The following is an 18,006-nucleotide window of genomic DNA, read 5'->3' as shown; positions in this document are numbered from 1 at the left end:
CTAACATTGGTGATTATGGTAAAAACACTAATTTCCTTAAAACTTTTTTGATTAACTAGAATTTTAAAAAATTTCCCATCTAGATTATACATAGTACTAGTTACTGCAAATCGAAAAAACATAATTTAGCTGGAGACAATTCAAACAATAGGTACATAAAGCTCAAAGGAATCAGTAGCTCCCCAAATATATTAGGACTCTTTAGTTAAAATAATAAATGCTTAAAGGATATATGATCAAAATCTATAGATCATGAAGAGTATAGATGAGATAAACATAAACTTATTTACCAAATTTTAATTTACTAGAATTAAGGAGCACGCTTTGACATTTGAAAGAGTTACATCAAGGACAATAAAAGTACTACTTTGCCTAATAAGTAGTAAGTTTGTGGAAGTTATTATTCTAAAACCACACAGGGTTCAATAAGAGTTGGGATAAAAAAAGTTAGGATTAAAACAAGGGTAAAAAGATGTTTGAGGGCATGTTTCTATCCATTGAATTTGATAGTGTTAATTGACATGACTGTTTCCTTACATATTTCTTGAGGATATAACTAGACACAGAACGTTAGGTTGGGTGAAAGATGGATATGATTTAGTGTGATAACTCTGTTTTCACTTCAAATTATCTTAAGACTTTCTATTTAAAAGTATTTGAGTACTAACTATCTAAGAATTTAAAGACTTAAGATTTTAATGCTTTTACATTTTTTGAAAGTTGTGTAATTCTGAAAAGAATGTAAAATTATTACAGAATTTAAGTTTTAGTCTTCCATTCCTTGGACATTTTAATAAAAAAAAATTAAAGGACTCACAGTAAAAGATGGAGCTTTTCTACTTTTTGATCAACAAAAAGTATGCTTAAGTTCCACTAAAATTGAGATTAAGAAGTACACGCAAATCAAAACTACAATGAAGTATCACCTCACACCAGTCAGAATGGCCATCATCCAAAAATCTACAAACAATAAATGCTGGAGAGGGTATGGAGAAAAGGGAACCCTCTTGCACTGTTGGTGGGAATGTAAATTGATACAGCCACTATGGACAACAATATGGAGTTTCCTTAAAAAACTAAAAATAGAACTACCATACGACCCAGCAATCCCACTACTGGGCATATGCCCTGCAAACACCATAATTCGAAAAGATACATGTACTCCAATGTTCACTGCAGCACTATTTACAATAGCCAGGACATGGAAGTAACCTAAGTGTTCATCGACAGATGACTGGATAAAGAAGATGTGGCACATATATACAATGGAATATTACTCAACCATAAAAATAAACGAAATTGAGTTATCTGTAGTGAGGTGGATGGACCTAGAGTCTGTCCTACAGAGTGAAGTAAGTCAGAAAGAGAAAAACAAATACCGTATGCTAACATATATATGGAATCTAAAAAAGAAAAAAAAATGGTTCTGAAGAACCTAGGGGCAGCACAGGAATAAAGATGCAGATGTAGAGAATGGACTTGAAGACACGGGGTGGGGGAAGGGTAAGCTGGGACGAAGTGAGAGAGTGGCATGGATATATATACACTACCAAATGTAAAACAGATAGCTAGTGGGAAGCAGCCGCATAGCACAGGGAGATCAGCTCGATGCTTTGTGACCACCTAGAGGGGTGGGATAGGGAGGGTGGGATAGGGAGGGTGGGAAGGAGATGCAAGAGGGAGGAGATATGCGGATATATGTATATGTATAGCTGATTCACTTTGTTATAAAGCAGAAACTAACACAGCATTGTAAAGCAATTATACTCCAATAAAGATGTTAAAACAATAAAATTAAATTAAGTTAAAAAAAAAAGAAGTACATCTTAAACAGGATCTAAAGACTTGATCTCTTTGAAAAGTCACTTGGTAGACTAAGAGAAGAAGCAAAACATTCCTAAATTGTCTTTAAAAATCTATCTAAACTAAAAAATCCCACAAAACGTTTTAATACGTAGTTGGGGAAAGCATTTAAAATAAGTATAAAAAGGCTACTTAAGAGAAGCGAAGAACCCTCTCCACCAACCCAAGAAATACAGCTGTCATTCCTCTTAAAAACCGCAGGGTGTCATCATCACATCATGAATAACAGCTACGTTTTCAGTTAAAAAACCTTTATCACTAAAGGTGAAATAAATTTTTTTGAACAAGGTTCCAGTCAAGACTTTCCCACTAGATTTATCAAATCCCATGCCTGAACACTATTAGGAAGTGTGCTGAAACTATCAAATTATTTTTATAGTTTCAAAATAACCCCTTCACAGTCATTTGCCAAATGAATGGACGTATATTTAGAGTCAACTATTTGCCTTTTCCTGTTTCCAAAGAATTATATTTGCAGCATATTATAAAGATAATTACTCTCTGTCTCTTCTAAAATGTGAAAATATTCTAACTCTAATTACTATAGTTTAAAGATCTAGGAAGAAAAATGAGTTCAAAGTACCTTTGGGGTAGTTCTCAGAGAATTATAATGTAATTAAAAATTTTAAAAGACCCAATACAATTTTTGAGTCATCAACAATACTAAAAAAATGAAATTTATATTGCTAAACTGAGTTAGTTCATTGTGTTTGTAGTCTTAAAGAAAAAAAAAAACGCGTTAAACCTAAATAAATTCCAAAACTGTGTGTTAGAAGGAATGTAAAAAAATCCATCACCTAATGCAACTTCTTCTAATCATTTCTAAACAGTAGCATTTTGTAAGGGAATGTGAACTCAAAGTATTAGACAGGTGAATATCATGGCAAAACTTAGGATTTTAGCCTTATATTCACTCTTCTAATTATCTAAAAAGGAACTGTTAAACTTAACTTTAAAAAGTTATTTAATATTTCATTTTTAAACTGAAGAAAATATTTTCAAGAACTTCCCCAACTGCTATTTGAGGACAAAATTAAAAATTGTGTAAGTAAGATAAACTGAAGTATATGATCTGAGATGTTAAATTACATGTATTCTCTTGTATTTACCATGACAGAGCAAGGCAATTTCAACTCTAGTTCATCTGCAGTGCCCTAGGACACCGATGCAAAAAACACAGGGAATCTTTGGGGGAAAGTGCTTAAAAGCACCTGTAGGCAGACAAAAGACAAAATTTATATCCCCCATAAGCCTGCTTAATGTCCCTTTGATGGGCAAAAGCTTTTTGCCATTGAAGAAAAAATAAACAACCCCCCATATGCAGTCTTGAAACATGTGCCTGGACTGCAGACATCTGCCATGATTCAGGAGGATAAAAGCAAACAGAAATTTAACACAGAAGTCCTCACGCTCAGTGAGGTTTGTCTTTACACACTTCTTCCAAAAGCGAGAACACTGCTTCTTTTCCGTTGGCAAAAATAACGACAGTAGATCCAGTTAGCTTGTGTCATACCACAGCAACCTCAAACTCTCAGCTCAAAGTGACTGTGAGACTTCCACAAGAATATTTAAACTGCTCAGTTTAAACCGGAAAATTCCTCTTAATTATCCTGCTAAACTGTGTAACAAGGAGGTTACCCAATTATCTAAACACCAAGGCTAGGTTAACTGATCTTAACGTTATTACCATTAGTATATTATCTGCTTACTAAATACGTGTGAGAGTATGTACGTATACGTACAGATGCATAAAAGACTAAATACTATATACCAAATATAAATGGTTTCAGTATTTTAATTTTCTCTTTTATATTTATCAAATTTTCCAAATAAACATAAATTAACTGATAATAGGAGAGATTTTTAAAGTAATTCGAGCTTTATAAATCCTTCTCAGATTGGTACTAAAAAGTCACAGCATTTTTTCTTTTTTTATATTGGTATTTGGAGTCAAATCTTTAGACAGACCAGAAATCTTAAGATTTACCTCAAATATGTACTTCCCATGGCAACACTTAAATTGAATTCTTTCAAAACCACTAAGTTCCAGAAATAAGGAAAGACTTTATTGTTGTCCATTACTTTTATCAATTAAACTATAAAAATGGGTGAATATTTATAACCTTTATGTGTTCTTTTAATTTATCATTCTCTGCTTCCTTTTTATGAATTTGGAACTGTAGTCGTTCATGTACTACTTTTACTGATTGTGAAAACCGGCTTGCTTTCAAAGCATTTGCCTATAAAACAAAACAAAGCAAAAAATGTGTTATTTGATGTATTTCTTCACAATGTTAAACTTTACGGTACTTAGACATGATCTAAAAAGTTGCTAAAGAGCAAAGTACAACACTTCCCCAATTACAAATGGATTTTATATAAAACCAGGGGGATGTTTTCTCCTCCCCTTTTTAATTTAATAACTCCTAATTATCTCTTTTTAAAAGTTCCTATCTATCCTTCTAAGTAAAATTATGGGTATCTCTAAAATGTTCCTACAAACACAGAAATTCCTTAATTTATACTAAAATTGAAATATATATTTATACATAGGTCCCTGACTTAGGCCAAGTACCCTGAATGAAACACCACAAAAATCTAAAAAGAAAAAAAAAAAAACTCTTAAAAATTAAGATATTATATTTGATGCATAAAACTTGTAAAAATGTCCAAATAATCTAAAAATCTTTCTATATGTATTTATGAGGATATGGGGGCCAGGATGGAAAGAAGAGAAAGAGGGAGTCAATATTAAGAAAATTTGATGAATTAGCTCAAAATTTGCTTACCTTTTCATTCTGAAACAAACAAGAAAGTTCTTGGATATAGGTCTCCTTTTCAAGTACCTTCGTCTTAAGATTCTTCAGCAAATATAATGTAAAAGTTAGAAATATCACAACTTGGATAATGTTGGCTAATTTTATAAAACCAACCAGCATACAAACAAAAAATTTCAGAAAATTAGACACCAAGTCTAAAAAGACTTACAGTGTTTTCACTTTCATTATCAGCTAGCTTCTCTAACAAGTTGGATAAACTGTCCCCTCTCTGTGGAAAAAAGAAGTTGTAAATCAGTGTTCACAAACTATATTTCTCTACATAAAAAAGTAGAAAATGGAATAAGCATCACTTAAGAAATTAATATGGACAACTACTATGCATAGTTCAGTTTTTTAAAAAGTTAACCATCAGAAAGGTTTTTGCTTAAGTGTTCCAAATCAATTTTTATCCACAATTTACGAAATCAGTTAATTTACTAAATTAATTTCTAAATAATGCCTCATAAAGTACAAGCCAATGAAATAAAAATCTTGTATACAAAGGAGGCTCACAATGCTGATTGTAAACAGGTAAAAATTATAAACAGCCTAAAGTCTAGCAAAAAGAAATGTTTTAAAGTATTACAGCAAGTCAATAACAGAATTCCATGTAGATATTTTAAATGAGAACGAAAAATGTTTATTCATTTTGAGGGTCATACATACTGTATGACTTCATTTATATGAAATATCTGAAATCAGCAAATCCATACATAGAGAAAAAGTAGATAATGGGCTAAAGAGGGGTAGTGGGGAGGGGAAGTAAAATTCTAAAGGGCAATGGGTTTCTTTTTGTAGTGATGAAAATGCTCTAAGGTTGATAGTGGTGATGGCTACACAATTCTGTGAATATACTAAAAATCACTGAATTGCATACTTTAAACCCGTGAACTGTACGGTATGTGAATTATATCTCAGTGAAACTGTTAAAAAAGGAATATATGAATGTATAAATACAATGTAAACAAGCGCTTAAATTCTAAGAGTATTTTATTGTAATCAACTGAAATGAAGTATAACAAATAATGAAAGTTTTTGAGATTGAAAATAAAAATATATTTTCTATAAAACTATGCTGCTTTCATGTAAAACTATTTATGAAACATTGAAAGTGGGGGTTAATGATTGCCATTTCAAACAAAAATTCAAGAATCATTTCCATTTTAAATGTACCAATATTTTAATTTTTACAGTTCAAGAAATAATATACCCTTCAAGTGAGAAATATCACTATTAAAATAGTGCTTAGTATTTCTTACTTGTTGGTGTTCTGTCTTTCTAAGAAGATGTTCTAAAGTTTGTTTTAAAAGTTTAAAAGTGTCTAATTCTTTTCTCAATATTTCCTTCTGTTTAGAAATCTTCAAATTGGATGCAGAAAGATCAGTCTGACAAAAAAAAGAAGCACATAACACATTTTAAGACATAGCATTAAGACACTCTAAAATATAATACTACTATTTTCAAAGAATACTTTTTCCTAGTAATAAAATCATTCTTTTGCACATAGTAGTAGTAAGATATGCCAAGTTTTTCAGCAGTAAATAGTATATGTTACATGGCTCTAAAGTAAAATGAAATCAAAATAAGGGCTTAAACCCTAAAGTATTTCAGGCATTTATTTTAATAAAACTAATAGAATACAATCTATTTTTTTGTCCTTAACTCAAACTTTAGTACACTGAACTTTTAGAATAGAGGTTTCTATTCCACACAATACTATAGAAAATATATTTCATCTCTTAAGAGTGAAAGTGAAGAGTGAGACTGAAGAATATTTTAAATTCACTCTTGAGAAAAGTTGACTCTAATTCAACTCAGGTAAGGCAAGCACCAAGGTACTTTCTAGCTTAGCGTCTCATCAAGTACATGCCCGAGATTATCTTTGGGAAAAGAATTGCAATTAATGACATAGGAATGAAGAACACTAATAAACCTGCATTTTTTTATATCAAATACCAGTATGCGAGCATAACTACTACAAGATATGAGACCTCAGTTAATGCATTATGAGTATTATCCTAGCTTCTCATTTTATTACACATTCACTAGGCAAGTACTCACATTTTCAAAACTAATCTCTTCAATGGTGTCCTTAAATAATGGCAAAAGTAATTCTACAGAACAAGTTGCTAACTCGGCTTCCTTAAATGTTGCTTCCAATTTGGTCTTCTCATTTAGGATGTCCTGCTTTAGGCTAATTAGATATGCACAAATAAAATTTAAGTTAAAGCTGTTACATAAACTACTTATGCTTTTTATGCAAACAGAGCATAGCATGATTAAATACTACAGTTCTATAAATTGCTCTGCAAAATATAACAGTAAATTGTCACTGAAAATGTATGAATTTTTTCTGTACTTCCATGTTTTTTCTACACTTAACTATACATGGAAAGACAGTTTTTAAAATGTTAAGATATGTAAAACACAAAGACTACCAACAGCAATGTATCCCTGTGCTATTTGATAATTATTGAACATCTCTTCTCCGGTTTGTAAAATGATTTGTGTGAATGTGTTCGCGTCTTTCTTTCTTCCCTTCCTTCTCCCTCACTCCAAAGCCAAAAGATTTGTCTTCCTAGACCTTATTCCAAAATGCTTTCTTGAAATTTATTGTTTTTCACAAAAAAAAATTCCTCCAGAGAAATGTGTAAGCTAAACAAATGGAACACAAAATACTAAACCTCTCCAGGTATCTAAAACTCCTTCACATTTGGCTTTATAAAACATTATTATCATTCAAAACAAAACTGATAATATTTGCTTTCTTGATTACGTTTTACACAGACATTACTGTGTAAATGTCATTACTGTATCACTGTAAGATACATTTTTGGGTATGTGGGCTCACGTTTTTACATTCCGAAATTGGGATGCTTCTTACAATCTTGTCAGTCTGAAAGCAGTCCTGAGCTGTCTTTCCTGTACAGGTCCAGAACTTACAGAATAAGTATCCAATATTTTGAAGAATATCCCAGAGATGGGGTACAGCACTTTTTTAACCCGTAACAACAACGGGTCATAGAGAGGGATTGGAGGACTTGTTGAAGTAGGAATGTTTAGCAACATTCTAGAAGCAAGACCCCAAGGTAGGCTTGCTGTATATTGTAAGAGCCCATCACCAATAAATTTCATTTCAGTTATAGATGCTCCTAAGAAATACCAGTACATATCACCAATACTCTTAATAGCAAGGATAACTCTGAGTCAAAAAGTGACTCATAAGAGTTGGACTTTGAGTATAAAGAAGTTTTGAGAATACCTTACCTACTTTATTTCATTCACATTTTATTTTTATATAAGCACAGAGTTATTTGGACTAAAAATCTATGTATAAGTTTGAAGGAGTTTTTTCAATATTTATAAATAAAATTCCAAGCAATAAGAAAGCATTGTGTCTTTCTTTAATTGACACCTTTTTTCTTTTATGGAACATAATGTAATGGCTCAGCAACAATGAATGGCATCTTAGAGGCTATGTCTCTAAAAAGCAGACTGTATTCTTAAGCACCACTTAAGGTGTCTTAAAATGATGGGCCCAATGAAGACGCTTGCTACAAAAGACAGCTATCATTATTAAAAACCATGTACAGAAAGTCAAGAATGATTATATATGACCAAACATCATTTTCATTTAAGCTAAACTAGAAGTTGGACTATCCATAGCAACAAGCATGGTATTTTAAGACCGTCATTTTGGGGAGCAATGAGTCATACAAATAACAAGTGCACTCGCCATACTAAAGAAGCAAAATATGACAGGTATTTGTTAGATAGCAATATCCCAAATGACAGTGAATTAGTACTCATTAACCATATTTCCAATATTCCATAGTATTTATATTTTCATTTACATTAGTTAAAAAGATATATACTTTACAAATTTTTTTATAGGTAAGGTTTTCATTTTTAATTGCTTTCATTAAAATTCCAAAATAACTAGGCAAATTCTGCTAAATGAGTACATCTGTAATCAGATTAAATAAATATAAATTACTAGGCCGTTAGATGATATTCTTGAAAGAATGCTGTATTTGATTCAAATAATTTACAGTATGGACAAAACATGAAACCCTGAAATCAAAAAATTAAGATATCCCCTGCTATTGTTGAGAATACCAGCTGAGATGACTTTCACTGGCATGCCGTGGTAAATGTTCTTTCTCTGGTATACTTTTAAAATGGGAAAAGAGTTCTTCTGAATGACTTCCATCATTTGCAGGCTTCTCCATAAATTCGGTAAATGGATTTATAGGTGGCTTCCACAACAAGTTCTCCACATAAGCTGAAATCTAGGAAATATTTTAATTATTAAACATCATTTCAGTAGATTCTTTTTTTCTGCTATTACCCAATAAGATAAAAATCCTAAAGATCTGTAAAAGAATAATATTTCACAGACAAACTTGAAATTATAACTGCTACTCATTGTGATACTAATTCAAAATAGTATCAAAATTGCATAGCATAATCATTCAACGATTGCCAACTTCCATACAGTTTCCAAAAGGCCCACTATTTTCTACATACTCACAAGAATGTAGAAATTATTATTAGTCTATTTCTTGAAGTATTATAATAATATCCTAATCCAATCGGACTAGAAAATGGATATAAAAACCATAGAATAACTATCATTCTCAGCTGCATTAGATTTATCCAACAGGAAATGTATGTTATTCATGCCTGTAACAGTAAAAATTTAAGATACTTCTGAAAGTATTTGGCAACAATAGCTACAAAGAAGATAAGTTATTTTTTTAAAGTAGACTTTTCACTATTAAATTCATTTATTCCTATAAATAAATCATATTTTTAAAAAAAGCTCAATCTAGGATATTCTTTGGTGATAATGAATGGACAGATGACATTACTTCTAAGTTTTACTAAATAATCTAATTGTTTCCTCTCAAACTTGGAGATGTCATTTTTAAAATGTGAATATTTATGAATTTCTTCAAAACGATTCCATTTTAAGTAATGAGTTAGTGCTTTGGCAGTCATTAAGGCTGTATTTTTTCAAATCTAATATATGGAAATGTGTCTCCCTGACTTTAATTTGTTTATATAAAATCAAATGTCATATTTAAGGTTTTCTGCATTTTTTCAGAGATATTTTACCTCTTTGTAATTTATTTTTATTTATCTGTACCATAAAATACAAATATTCAAGAATTTTCAATACTTTAAGTAGATGTGAAATTAAAGGTTGAAAATTATTCACTGTATTTAATTAGCAATTCAGAAATCCTTTCAAATGTCTGTAAAAATTTATCTTTTTTTTTTGTCCAAAGGTTCTATATACCAGAAAGATAAATATTTAGGATATAGGCCAGTGAAAAGCATCCTCATATTTTTTCAATACTAGCATCTCATGTCAAAATGGAAATGTTGAATAAGATACATATAGTCTAAGATGATCTACCTGAATGCTGCAAACACGCATCTGTTATTAGGACGTAACAATATTTTGAGCTATTGGTAGCCCAGAAAAATTAAAAACATATGGATACACAAAATCAAATGAAAAACCAAACCTAAAGGTGAAGAAGAATATGCTTGGATAAGTCACTGCCGTCAAGAAAATTATCATCTACTGATTTGTTCAGTTTTGGTACTTATCTTTTGTCCATTCACTTGTTTAAATATTCGTCTCTCTGTACAACGGAATCTCAAAAAAGAATGTCTTATTTATTGGAATCCTCAGTACCTATAAGCCTTGTAAAAGCTAAGCAATATTTCAAGGAGAGGACTCAAGGCTTAGAGCAACTAATGAATATGATGAACAAAGACTGCTGTTTTTTTCTTATCTTTTCAGGGATCATTAAAAGAAAAATAGTTCATATATTTAAAAGTTCACAAATCAGTGTAAGAAGATAGAGATCTTCAATTTATTGAAAACATTTTATGAGGTAAGATTCAGTTTGGTATCAGTACTTTAAATGAGTTCTTGCTTGGCTTTGTGGGCTATTGGCAGCTATTTATATAATTTTTCTATAAGTTTTGTCACATGATAAAATCATATAACATAAGTAATTGTATCTTATCTTAAAGGGTAAACAAATGAAAATCGGGATTTTTAGAATGACTTTTAGCCCAACATTCTAAAATGTTATCTTCATTACTGATTTCTCAAAACGTGAAACAGAGAACTGGGTATGTCTCAAATATTTGCAGAGAAATTATCAACTATCATATTCTCACAATCTAGAAATGAATATAGGATAAATACTGTTGAGAGGTTCCAAGGTACTCCACTATTTTTGTGTTGTGACAATACTTTAACCAAAAACATATGTGTGCTGAACAATGTAATAATTTTCTTTAGCAAAAAAAATCCTGCCTTTATAAAAAATGCTATCATTTTGGGAGACCAAATGTATTCTTGCATGGAAAAGCAGACATTTCATAAGAAAATGTTTTCAATTATGTAGAATAAACTGCCAATTTACAAATGTATTATACTTTTGTATAACTTGTTAGTGGTGAAACAAAGACACATATTCTGCACACATACTTAATGATCAAATCCCTAAAGAATAGCAATTTAAAATATTTTTAATGTTTAAAGAATTAAATTTCCCATATAGAAATGACTTTATCAGTCCCCTACCCAAAAGGCATGTACTTAAAGCTTTTTCCAGGTGTGGTCACGGGTTTATGCTGATCCAGCTACACTCACTAAACTATGTTCCATTTTGGCCAACAACAAGCATTTGAGGGATGGCTGTTCAGGGACCATGATGCTGGCCATGGTAAGAGAAAAGAAAGATCATGACCTTCCGCAGCACCTAGATTGTTCTACGTAAACTAACCAGCTCCAAGTATGTATTCAAAACTAATCTCTCTAAAGAGACTAGCATATGAATCTTGCAGATTCAATTTGTTTTGCCAAACACTAATCCTTGGAAAACTAGTTCCCACTGGCTTCAAACAAAAGCACACAGCTTACACTGAAAAATTCACTATGAAATATTCAGCAAAGAATACCAAGTAGATACAGGAATGTTGCTAATTTCCCACACTACTCTAAACACCTGTCAAAAGTTTACTAGAGAAGTAATTGTATGCCTTTTTGGACTCCATAGTGAAAAAAAAAAAGGTATACGAAATTTGGAAGTAGGCAGAGTAAAAATAACCAGAAGTGGAAAACTGATCTTATCAGTAAAGGCTATCAAAACTGGAAAAAACATTTTCTGATATAGAGAGATTAACTTTGAAAAGTAATTAGGCATTCCGGATAGAGGGTAAAGTACCAGCAAGAACAAGGAATCATGACGGAACACGATTTGAAAGGGCACGTGGCAAAAGATGAGACTAGACACATCAAAGTCGTCACTGTATACCAAGCTCAAGAGCTTGAATTTTTTCCTAAAGGTTAAGACAGACCATTAAATAATTTTAAGCAGGAGAATGACAGATCAGAAGTGCATCTTTAAAAGGTAAGTCCAGTGGTGTTTTGGAAAATGGACTAGGCATATGGAGGAGAGGAGAGGAGAAGCAGTGATCAGGTTATTAGGGTCCCAAGAGAGATGAAATTCCAACATTCTTTTCCAACAAAAATTTTTGAAGAAATCAAAAGTTGTTGCCACTGGTGATTTAAAAAAAAAAACACATGAAAAACAATGAAGGAATTAGAATACAGGAATAGCAGGAGATCAGTATGCAAAGAAATGATCAAATGTAACCCCTCATTTACCCATGACCATCTGAATGGATTGCTCCACATCTAAGTGGCAGGAAATGATTACTTATCCCTTTAAATACAAAAATTAATTTAGACCAGTTTGAAGAAAATCTTTTAAAAGTATGTATTATTTCTTCCTTCTCAGAGTACAGATAGACTGAACATAATTTAACCATTCCTGATGACCCAGAGGCAGCATATTAAAAAGAAAGAACACTGGGCCAGATTCATCAGTTCACAGTCCTTATGAGCCACCTGACACAGACAACCCTTAGCTTCAATAGCCCTTTGGTTCTCTCTCCTACAAAATGAGAATAAGCTTTGCCAGCCGAAGTTGCCGTGAGGTTTGAACAGAATGAAGTAGAAACACTTACAGGTGGGGGGTTTTGTTTGTTTAATATAGGACCCCTTTGGTCACTCTGTTGGGGCTGCTTTCCCACCAGGCCTTCTCTTTAATTTTTTTCACCTTAAAAAAAAAAAAAATCATCCTGAGTCAATCACCATTGCTGAAATTACTTGCAGGCCTGAGTTATCTGTATAGAACCAACTGTTAACTTCAAAACAATCCTTTCAAAATCTATTCTTTGCAGAATTATTACAAGTCATTTTCAATGTAGTCAAAAATTGACTGAGTTCTACTAAACCAGAGCCCAGGAGAACAATTATTGACTTCCAACAGAACTGTGCCCAAGGGGATAGATGTTTTGTCAACCTCAAGCTGCTATACCCAGCTCCTTGGGTCTCAGTCACTTGCACAAACTAAGCAGTGATTAGCAGCAATATAAACAAAGCCATTTTCTCATACCTCTGGGTGTTTGAGATGCAAAAACTATCCTATTAATACACATCAATTGTGAAATTAGAAGAAAAAGAGAAGCAAAAAATGGATACCTGGCTGTTAAGGGCCATGACAAACATTGCCGTGACAATCTTATTAAAGCAGATAGGTATCAAACACATTTTAAAAGCCGACAGGCTTACCGCAGTCTATTCCTTTAACCATAACTAACCAAGTGGTGCTTAAAACTACTCCAAGGACCTCATTCATTCAAAAACACCTGAAACCTTACTATGTGTGAGGTGATAGGGAAACTTCGTCTCTGCAATAGACTTTATCCCCAACACCAGCCAAAGTCTGGCTATGGTTTCCTCACTAAACAAGCACCACTTACTGACCACCTACTCAAAACCTGGCACTGGTTAACTTAGTCTCTTTTATTACAACCACTCTAAAGTGACTTATCCTCCTTATTTTACACATAAGGAAACTGAAGGCAGTAACGTTAGTGACCTGCCCAAACCACACACTTAAAGGAATAGAGGCTGCACTCTAGGACACTGGAGAAGGAATTATTTCCTGAGGCTTGGAGTATTCTTTACTTAAGGAGCCCCGGAGCTTACCAGAGTCTGGCACATTATATGGTGGGCATTTAAAAACCAGCCGAATAAGTAAGAGAGCACTATTTCGGTAAGAAACGATGCAGTGCCCGGGGCCGGCCGGGTCAGGGCTCCGTCCTGGACAAGCCCACCTCGGCTAAGATCTGCCCTGCTGTCCCAGGGACCACACACTTCCTCGCTGCCTTTCCCAAGCCCAGGCTGTCTGTCTGGGGGGAGAGGACGGTGCAGGCAGAAAGCGCCTGAGGTCAGTTTTGGGTGGACGCGGGGGCCTCTCACTTCCGTGACCCACCGTGGCCACCCCCCCTGCCCCCAGAGCCGCCCGCGGTAACTAACCCTCGGCCAAGCCGAGGAAGGTTGCTTCCCCTTCCAAAAGCACGCCGACGTCCCTACCGCTGCGTCAGTACGTCGCCGTGACGTCAGCCCGCCGCCGCTCCGCTGTGAAAGGGGTCCGCCGGGGCCGCCAAGGCTGACGCTCGGCGAATGTTAGTGCAAGCCGCCCGTGAGCATACCTGTGTTCTCCAGCCCTGGGTCGGCTAGAACGGAGCGGGACGCCGGCGGGCAGTGCAGTGGGTGAAAGCTAGGAAGGAAGGCAAGGACTCGACGCGGGAAGCAGGCGAATTCCTACAACGGCTTCCAGTGGCAGAATGCCCAACAAGGTGCAAGCTGGACAACGCGGAGTTGGTAACCAGCAAGTAGCTTCTCTGGCAACGGCCGCCCCGCCCCTTCCGTCGGGCTCGCAGCGGCGCAGCCAATTGGCCGAGCTCGGGAAAGCGAGCGCCGGCGTCTGCTGCTATTGGCAGGAATGAGGGGCGGAGCCCGGGAGAGGAGCTTTGTCTCTCTGTAGCTTCTTCCGATGAACTCCCCCGACCCCGCAACCGTTTGTTTTCCGAGAAGGGTAGCATTTGTGTGTAGTTACCAAAAAATCTTAACTGAGTTCAACCAGAAAGGGAAATAAGGCCGATGGATTCCAAATTTTCTGACACTTGGCCTGCAAGTGTCCTGCTTTTGCTTTTTAAAGGAGGAGATTTGAAAAACCCAAGGCAACCGCGACTGGAAGAAAGCTCGTTATAAATGTAAACAGCTAAAATCTGTTTATCTGAGATCCCTCCCTGGGCCTATTTTCTCCTGTTAAATGAGGGAGCCGGACGGTGATCTCGAAGGCATCTTTCAGGTCACAAATTATTTGTATCTGTGCTACAGCCAGCTGGTATGGTTTATAAACTGAACAAGACCAGATTCTATTTGGAAAAGTAAAAAAAAAAAAAGTTATCCAACGCCTCAACCTAACGTTCAAAATCGCAGGCTATCACATTAGGTTCACAAATAGAGCAACTATCAACTGAGCAGTTTAACCATGGCATACGTCTTATTGGTTTCACTGAAGAATATTTTCCACTGATGATTCCAGCAATGCTTTACCCCCCGCCGCCCCCCCTCCCCCAGCGCTATGATTGTCCAGCAAAAAGTTCCCCAGCCAGTTTATTTATCTCTTGTAAAAATAAAACACAGCGTGTGTGTGTGGAAAAAAAAAAAGAAGTTCCCCAACACATTAGCTTCCATATATGCAAATGTAATAAGCACTGGGAACTGCGGATTTACGTATCTACTCTCTCACTGATGGATCATAACCTTCGGCAAGTCAACTAGCTTCTCTGGGCTAGTCCTCTCATCTGAAAAAAAAAAAAAAAAGAAAAGAGGAAGACGACAGGTAGAGTTGGGGGCAAGGAACATAATTCTTGGGATTTTTCTAGCACTAAGCTAGGATTCTAGCTAACCTTGCTAACTTGCCATAATTAGAAAAATAATTGTACACAGAAGTTAGGCGCCTGTTAAGAAAAATACTTATTTTAATTAAATTGCATTGGTATTATAACTTACCACATGTGTAAGACATTCAAGAGGAAACATTCACAAAATCTCAAAATGATTACATAAGATTCTCAAATTGACTTATTTAACTGAATTGTCCAGGTAAAGTAAATATGGCATCCCTCATCCTCTAAATCTAATCTGTTGCTGAAATCTTGTTGGATAGTGAACTTTTGGATAGAAAGATCCCTTATTCCATTTTTACATAAATGGGAAAATAACAGTTCATTCCAGCCCATTCAAAACCCCCAATTTCCCCAAATATCATTAAACACTTGACCACCTGTGAAACATTCCACCAAGGATTTCTGCATAACTTAAAGCAGAGACCAGCATACTTTTTCTATAGAGGGTCACACAGTAAGTATTTTAAATTCTGTGGGTTATACAGTCTCTGTCATACTTAACTTTGCCACTGTTGCTTAAAAGATGCCATAGAGGATACATAAATACATGGCTTGGCTGTGCTCCAATTAAACTTTTTTAAAAAATAAATTTGTTTATTTATTTTTTGGCTGCATTGGGTCTTCGTTGCTGCGTGTGGGCTTTCTCTAGTTGCCGTGAGCGGGGGCTACTCTGTTGCAGTGCGTGGGCTTCTCATTGCAGTGGCTTCTCTTGTTGCGGAGCATGGGCTGTAGGCGTGTGGTCTTCAGTACTTAGGGCATGCTGCCTCAGTAGTTGTGGCTCACAGGCTCTAGAGCACAGTCTCAATAGTTGTGGCACACGGGCTCAGTTGCTCCACGGCGTGTGGGATCTTCCCAGACCAGGGCTCAAACCCATGTCCCCTGCATTGGCAGGCAGATTCTTAAGCACTGTGCCACCAGGGAAGTCCCTGTGCTCCAGTAAAACTTTATATACAAAAATAAGTACCAGGATAGATTTGGCTCACAGGACATGGTGTGCAAACTTCCGATATAAAGCATTTAAAAGATCAAGTGCCTAAAAATCATTAAACTCATTAGTGGGGCATTTGCATGTAAGATGCAACAATGCAGTGTTGCATGAAAATTGTGTTTTTCTTCTTCATGACAACAAATGTATGTTATAATGTAAAAATTGCAAACAATGAAATAAAAAGTTAAAAGATACAAGATGAATAGCAATACTTAGCAAAATAAAAAAGCAATTTAAAAAAGTTTGGTGGTGTAATAAACTGTTTCCAAAATGGCATACAAACAATTCTTCTCATCCCTGTACACACATCACAAGTGGAGTCTGTTTCCCCTCCTCTTGAATTTGAACAATAGAATGTAATGAAAGTGATCCTAGACCAGTTCCAGACCTAGGCCTTGAGAGACCTAGCAGGTTCTGCTTTCCTCTCTTGGAAACCAGGTACCATATAAGAAATCCAATTACGCTGCTGTAGAGGGAAACCCATCCAGGTCCCAGCTGAGGTGCTAGACCTGTGAGCCAGTTGACTTTCAAGGCACAGCCTTGTTCCCTGAATGCAGCTGTATAAGTGACCCTAGCCAACATCGTGATGCAAGGGGATGCAAGTTGAAACAACTTTAATATTGAGGGGGTAACCTAACATATCCCAGACCACTGGACCCAAGAAATTTTAGTGAGGTAGCAGAACCCTGAATTGTCACTTCCCCACTCTGAATTGCATGTGTTCTTTCCAGTATGTTTTGGTTTCCTTTTGTTATTTTATCGAACTTAGTGGATTGAAACAAAAACTGTTTTATTTGTTCTGAACTTCTTTCAGATGTTCAGGCAGGGTTCAGCTGGGTGGGTTTTTTGGTTCATGTGGCAATAGCTGGGGTCTCTCACCAAGTTGAACCAGATTGCTGCTGAAGCTGGACTAACCAAGATGACTTTATTTATGTCTGGTGACTTGGTGGGTTCACTCGGGAGGCCAGGACCTCTTCCATTCTATCTATGTGGCTCTCCATGTGACCGAACTGAGCTTTTTTCATGGCAGCTGCATCCCAAGAGTAAGTGTTCCAAGCAACAAATGCAGAAGCTGCAGCTCTATGGCCACAGAAGTTACACAGAATCACTTATGCTGCATTTTGTTATCTAAAATAAAATAGTCAGCCCAAATCTGAGGGAAAGAGTAAAACATTCCACCTCTGAATGGGATAGTGTCAAGGTCCATAGCACCTATGGGAAAGACAATTTACTACACAAGGCATCTATGGTATGTGCTATTTCCTGATCATTAGGTCCTATCAGCACAATATCATGAATGTAGTAGACAAAAGTGATGTCCCATAAGGTGAGGAAATCATCACTGTTCCTGCACACTAAATTATGACAGGGAGCTAAAGAATTAACAAAGCCCTTAAATAAAGCAATAAATTCTCCCCCATTCTCTCACTTCCAAATGAAAGTGAGTAACTTCAGTTGTTTCACGCATATTAGGAT

The 18,006-nt window shown here is 35.3% G+C and overlaps 1 protein-coding gene across 4 annotated transcripts in view; it reads right to left on the bottom strand.

Moving 5' to 3' along the window:
• Positions 1 to 16,152, bottom strand: part of ODF2L (outer dense fiber of sperm tails 2 like) — a 40,475-nt gene extending 24,323 nt beyond the window's left edge. Inside the window, exons 1-7 of one of the 4 annotated variants that reach the window (XM_082410170.1) lie at positions 14,277 to 16,152; positions 8,802 to 8,974; positions 6,744 to 6,876; positions 5,942 to 6,067; positions 4,852 to 4,911; positions 4,653 to 4,724; positions 3,987 to 4,103 (exon numbers count right to left, since the gene is read on the bottom strand). In XM_082410170.1, the coding sequence (XP_082266296.1) occupies positions 3,987 to 4,103; positions 4,653 to 4,724; positions 4,852 to 4,911; positions 5,942 to 6,067; positions 6,744 to 6,876; positions 8,802 to 8,914 (621 nt within the window). In that variant the 5' untranslated portion in view covers positions 8,915 to 8,974; positions 14,277 to 16,152. Of the gene's footprint in view, positions 1 to 3,986; positions 4,104 to 4,652; positions 4,725 to 4,851; positions 4,912 to 5,941; positions 6,068 to 6,743; positions 6,877 to 8,801; positions 8,975 to 13,770; positions 14,091 to 14,276 lie in introns of those variants that run through there. The other 3 variants (XM_082410169.1, XM_082410171.1, XM_082410172.1) reach the window with 3 other exon arrangements.
• Between the last annotated feature and the right edge of the window lie 1,854 nt (positions 16,153 to 18,006).

Source organism: Balaenoptera physalus, assembly GCF_965194825.1.
Source record: "Balaenoptera physalus genome assembly, chromosome: 1".
NCBI lineage: Eukaryota > Metazoa > Chordata > Mammalia > Artiodactyla > Balaenopteridae > Balaenoptera > Balaenoptera physalus.
The sequence above is the reverse complement of the archived record's forward strand: the minus strand, read 5'-3'. Positions and strand labels throughout refer to the sequence as shown.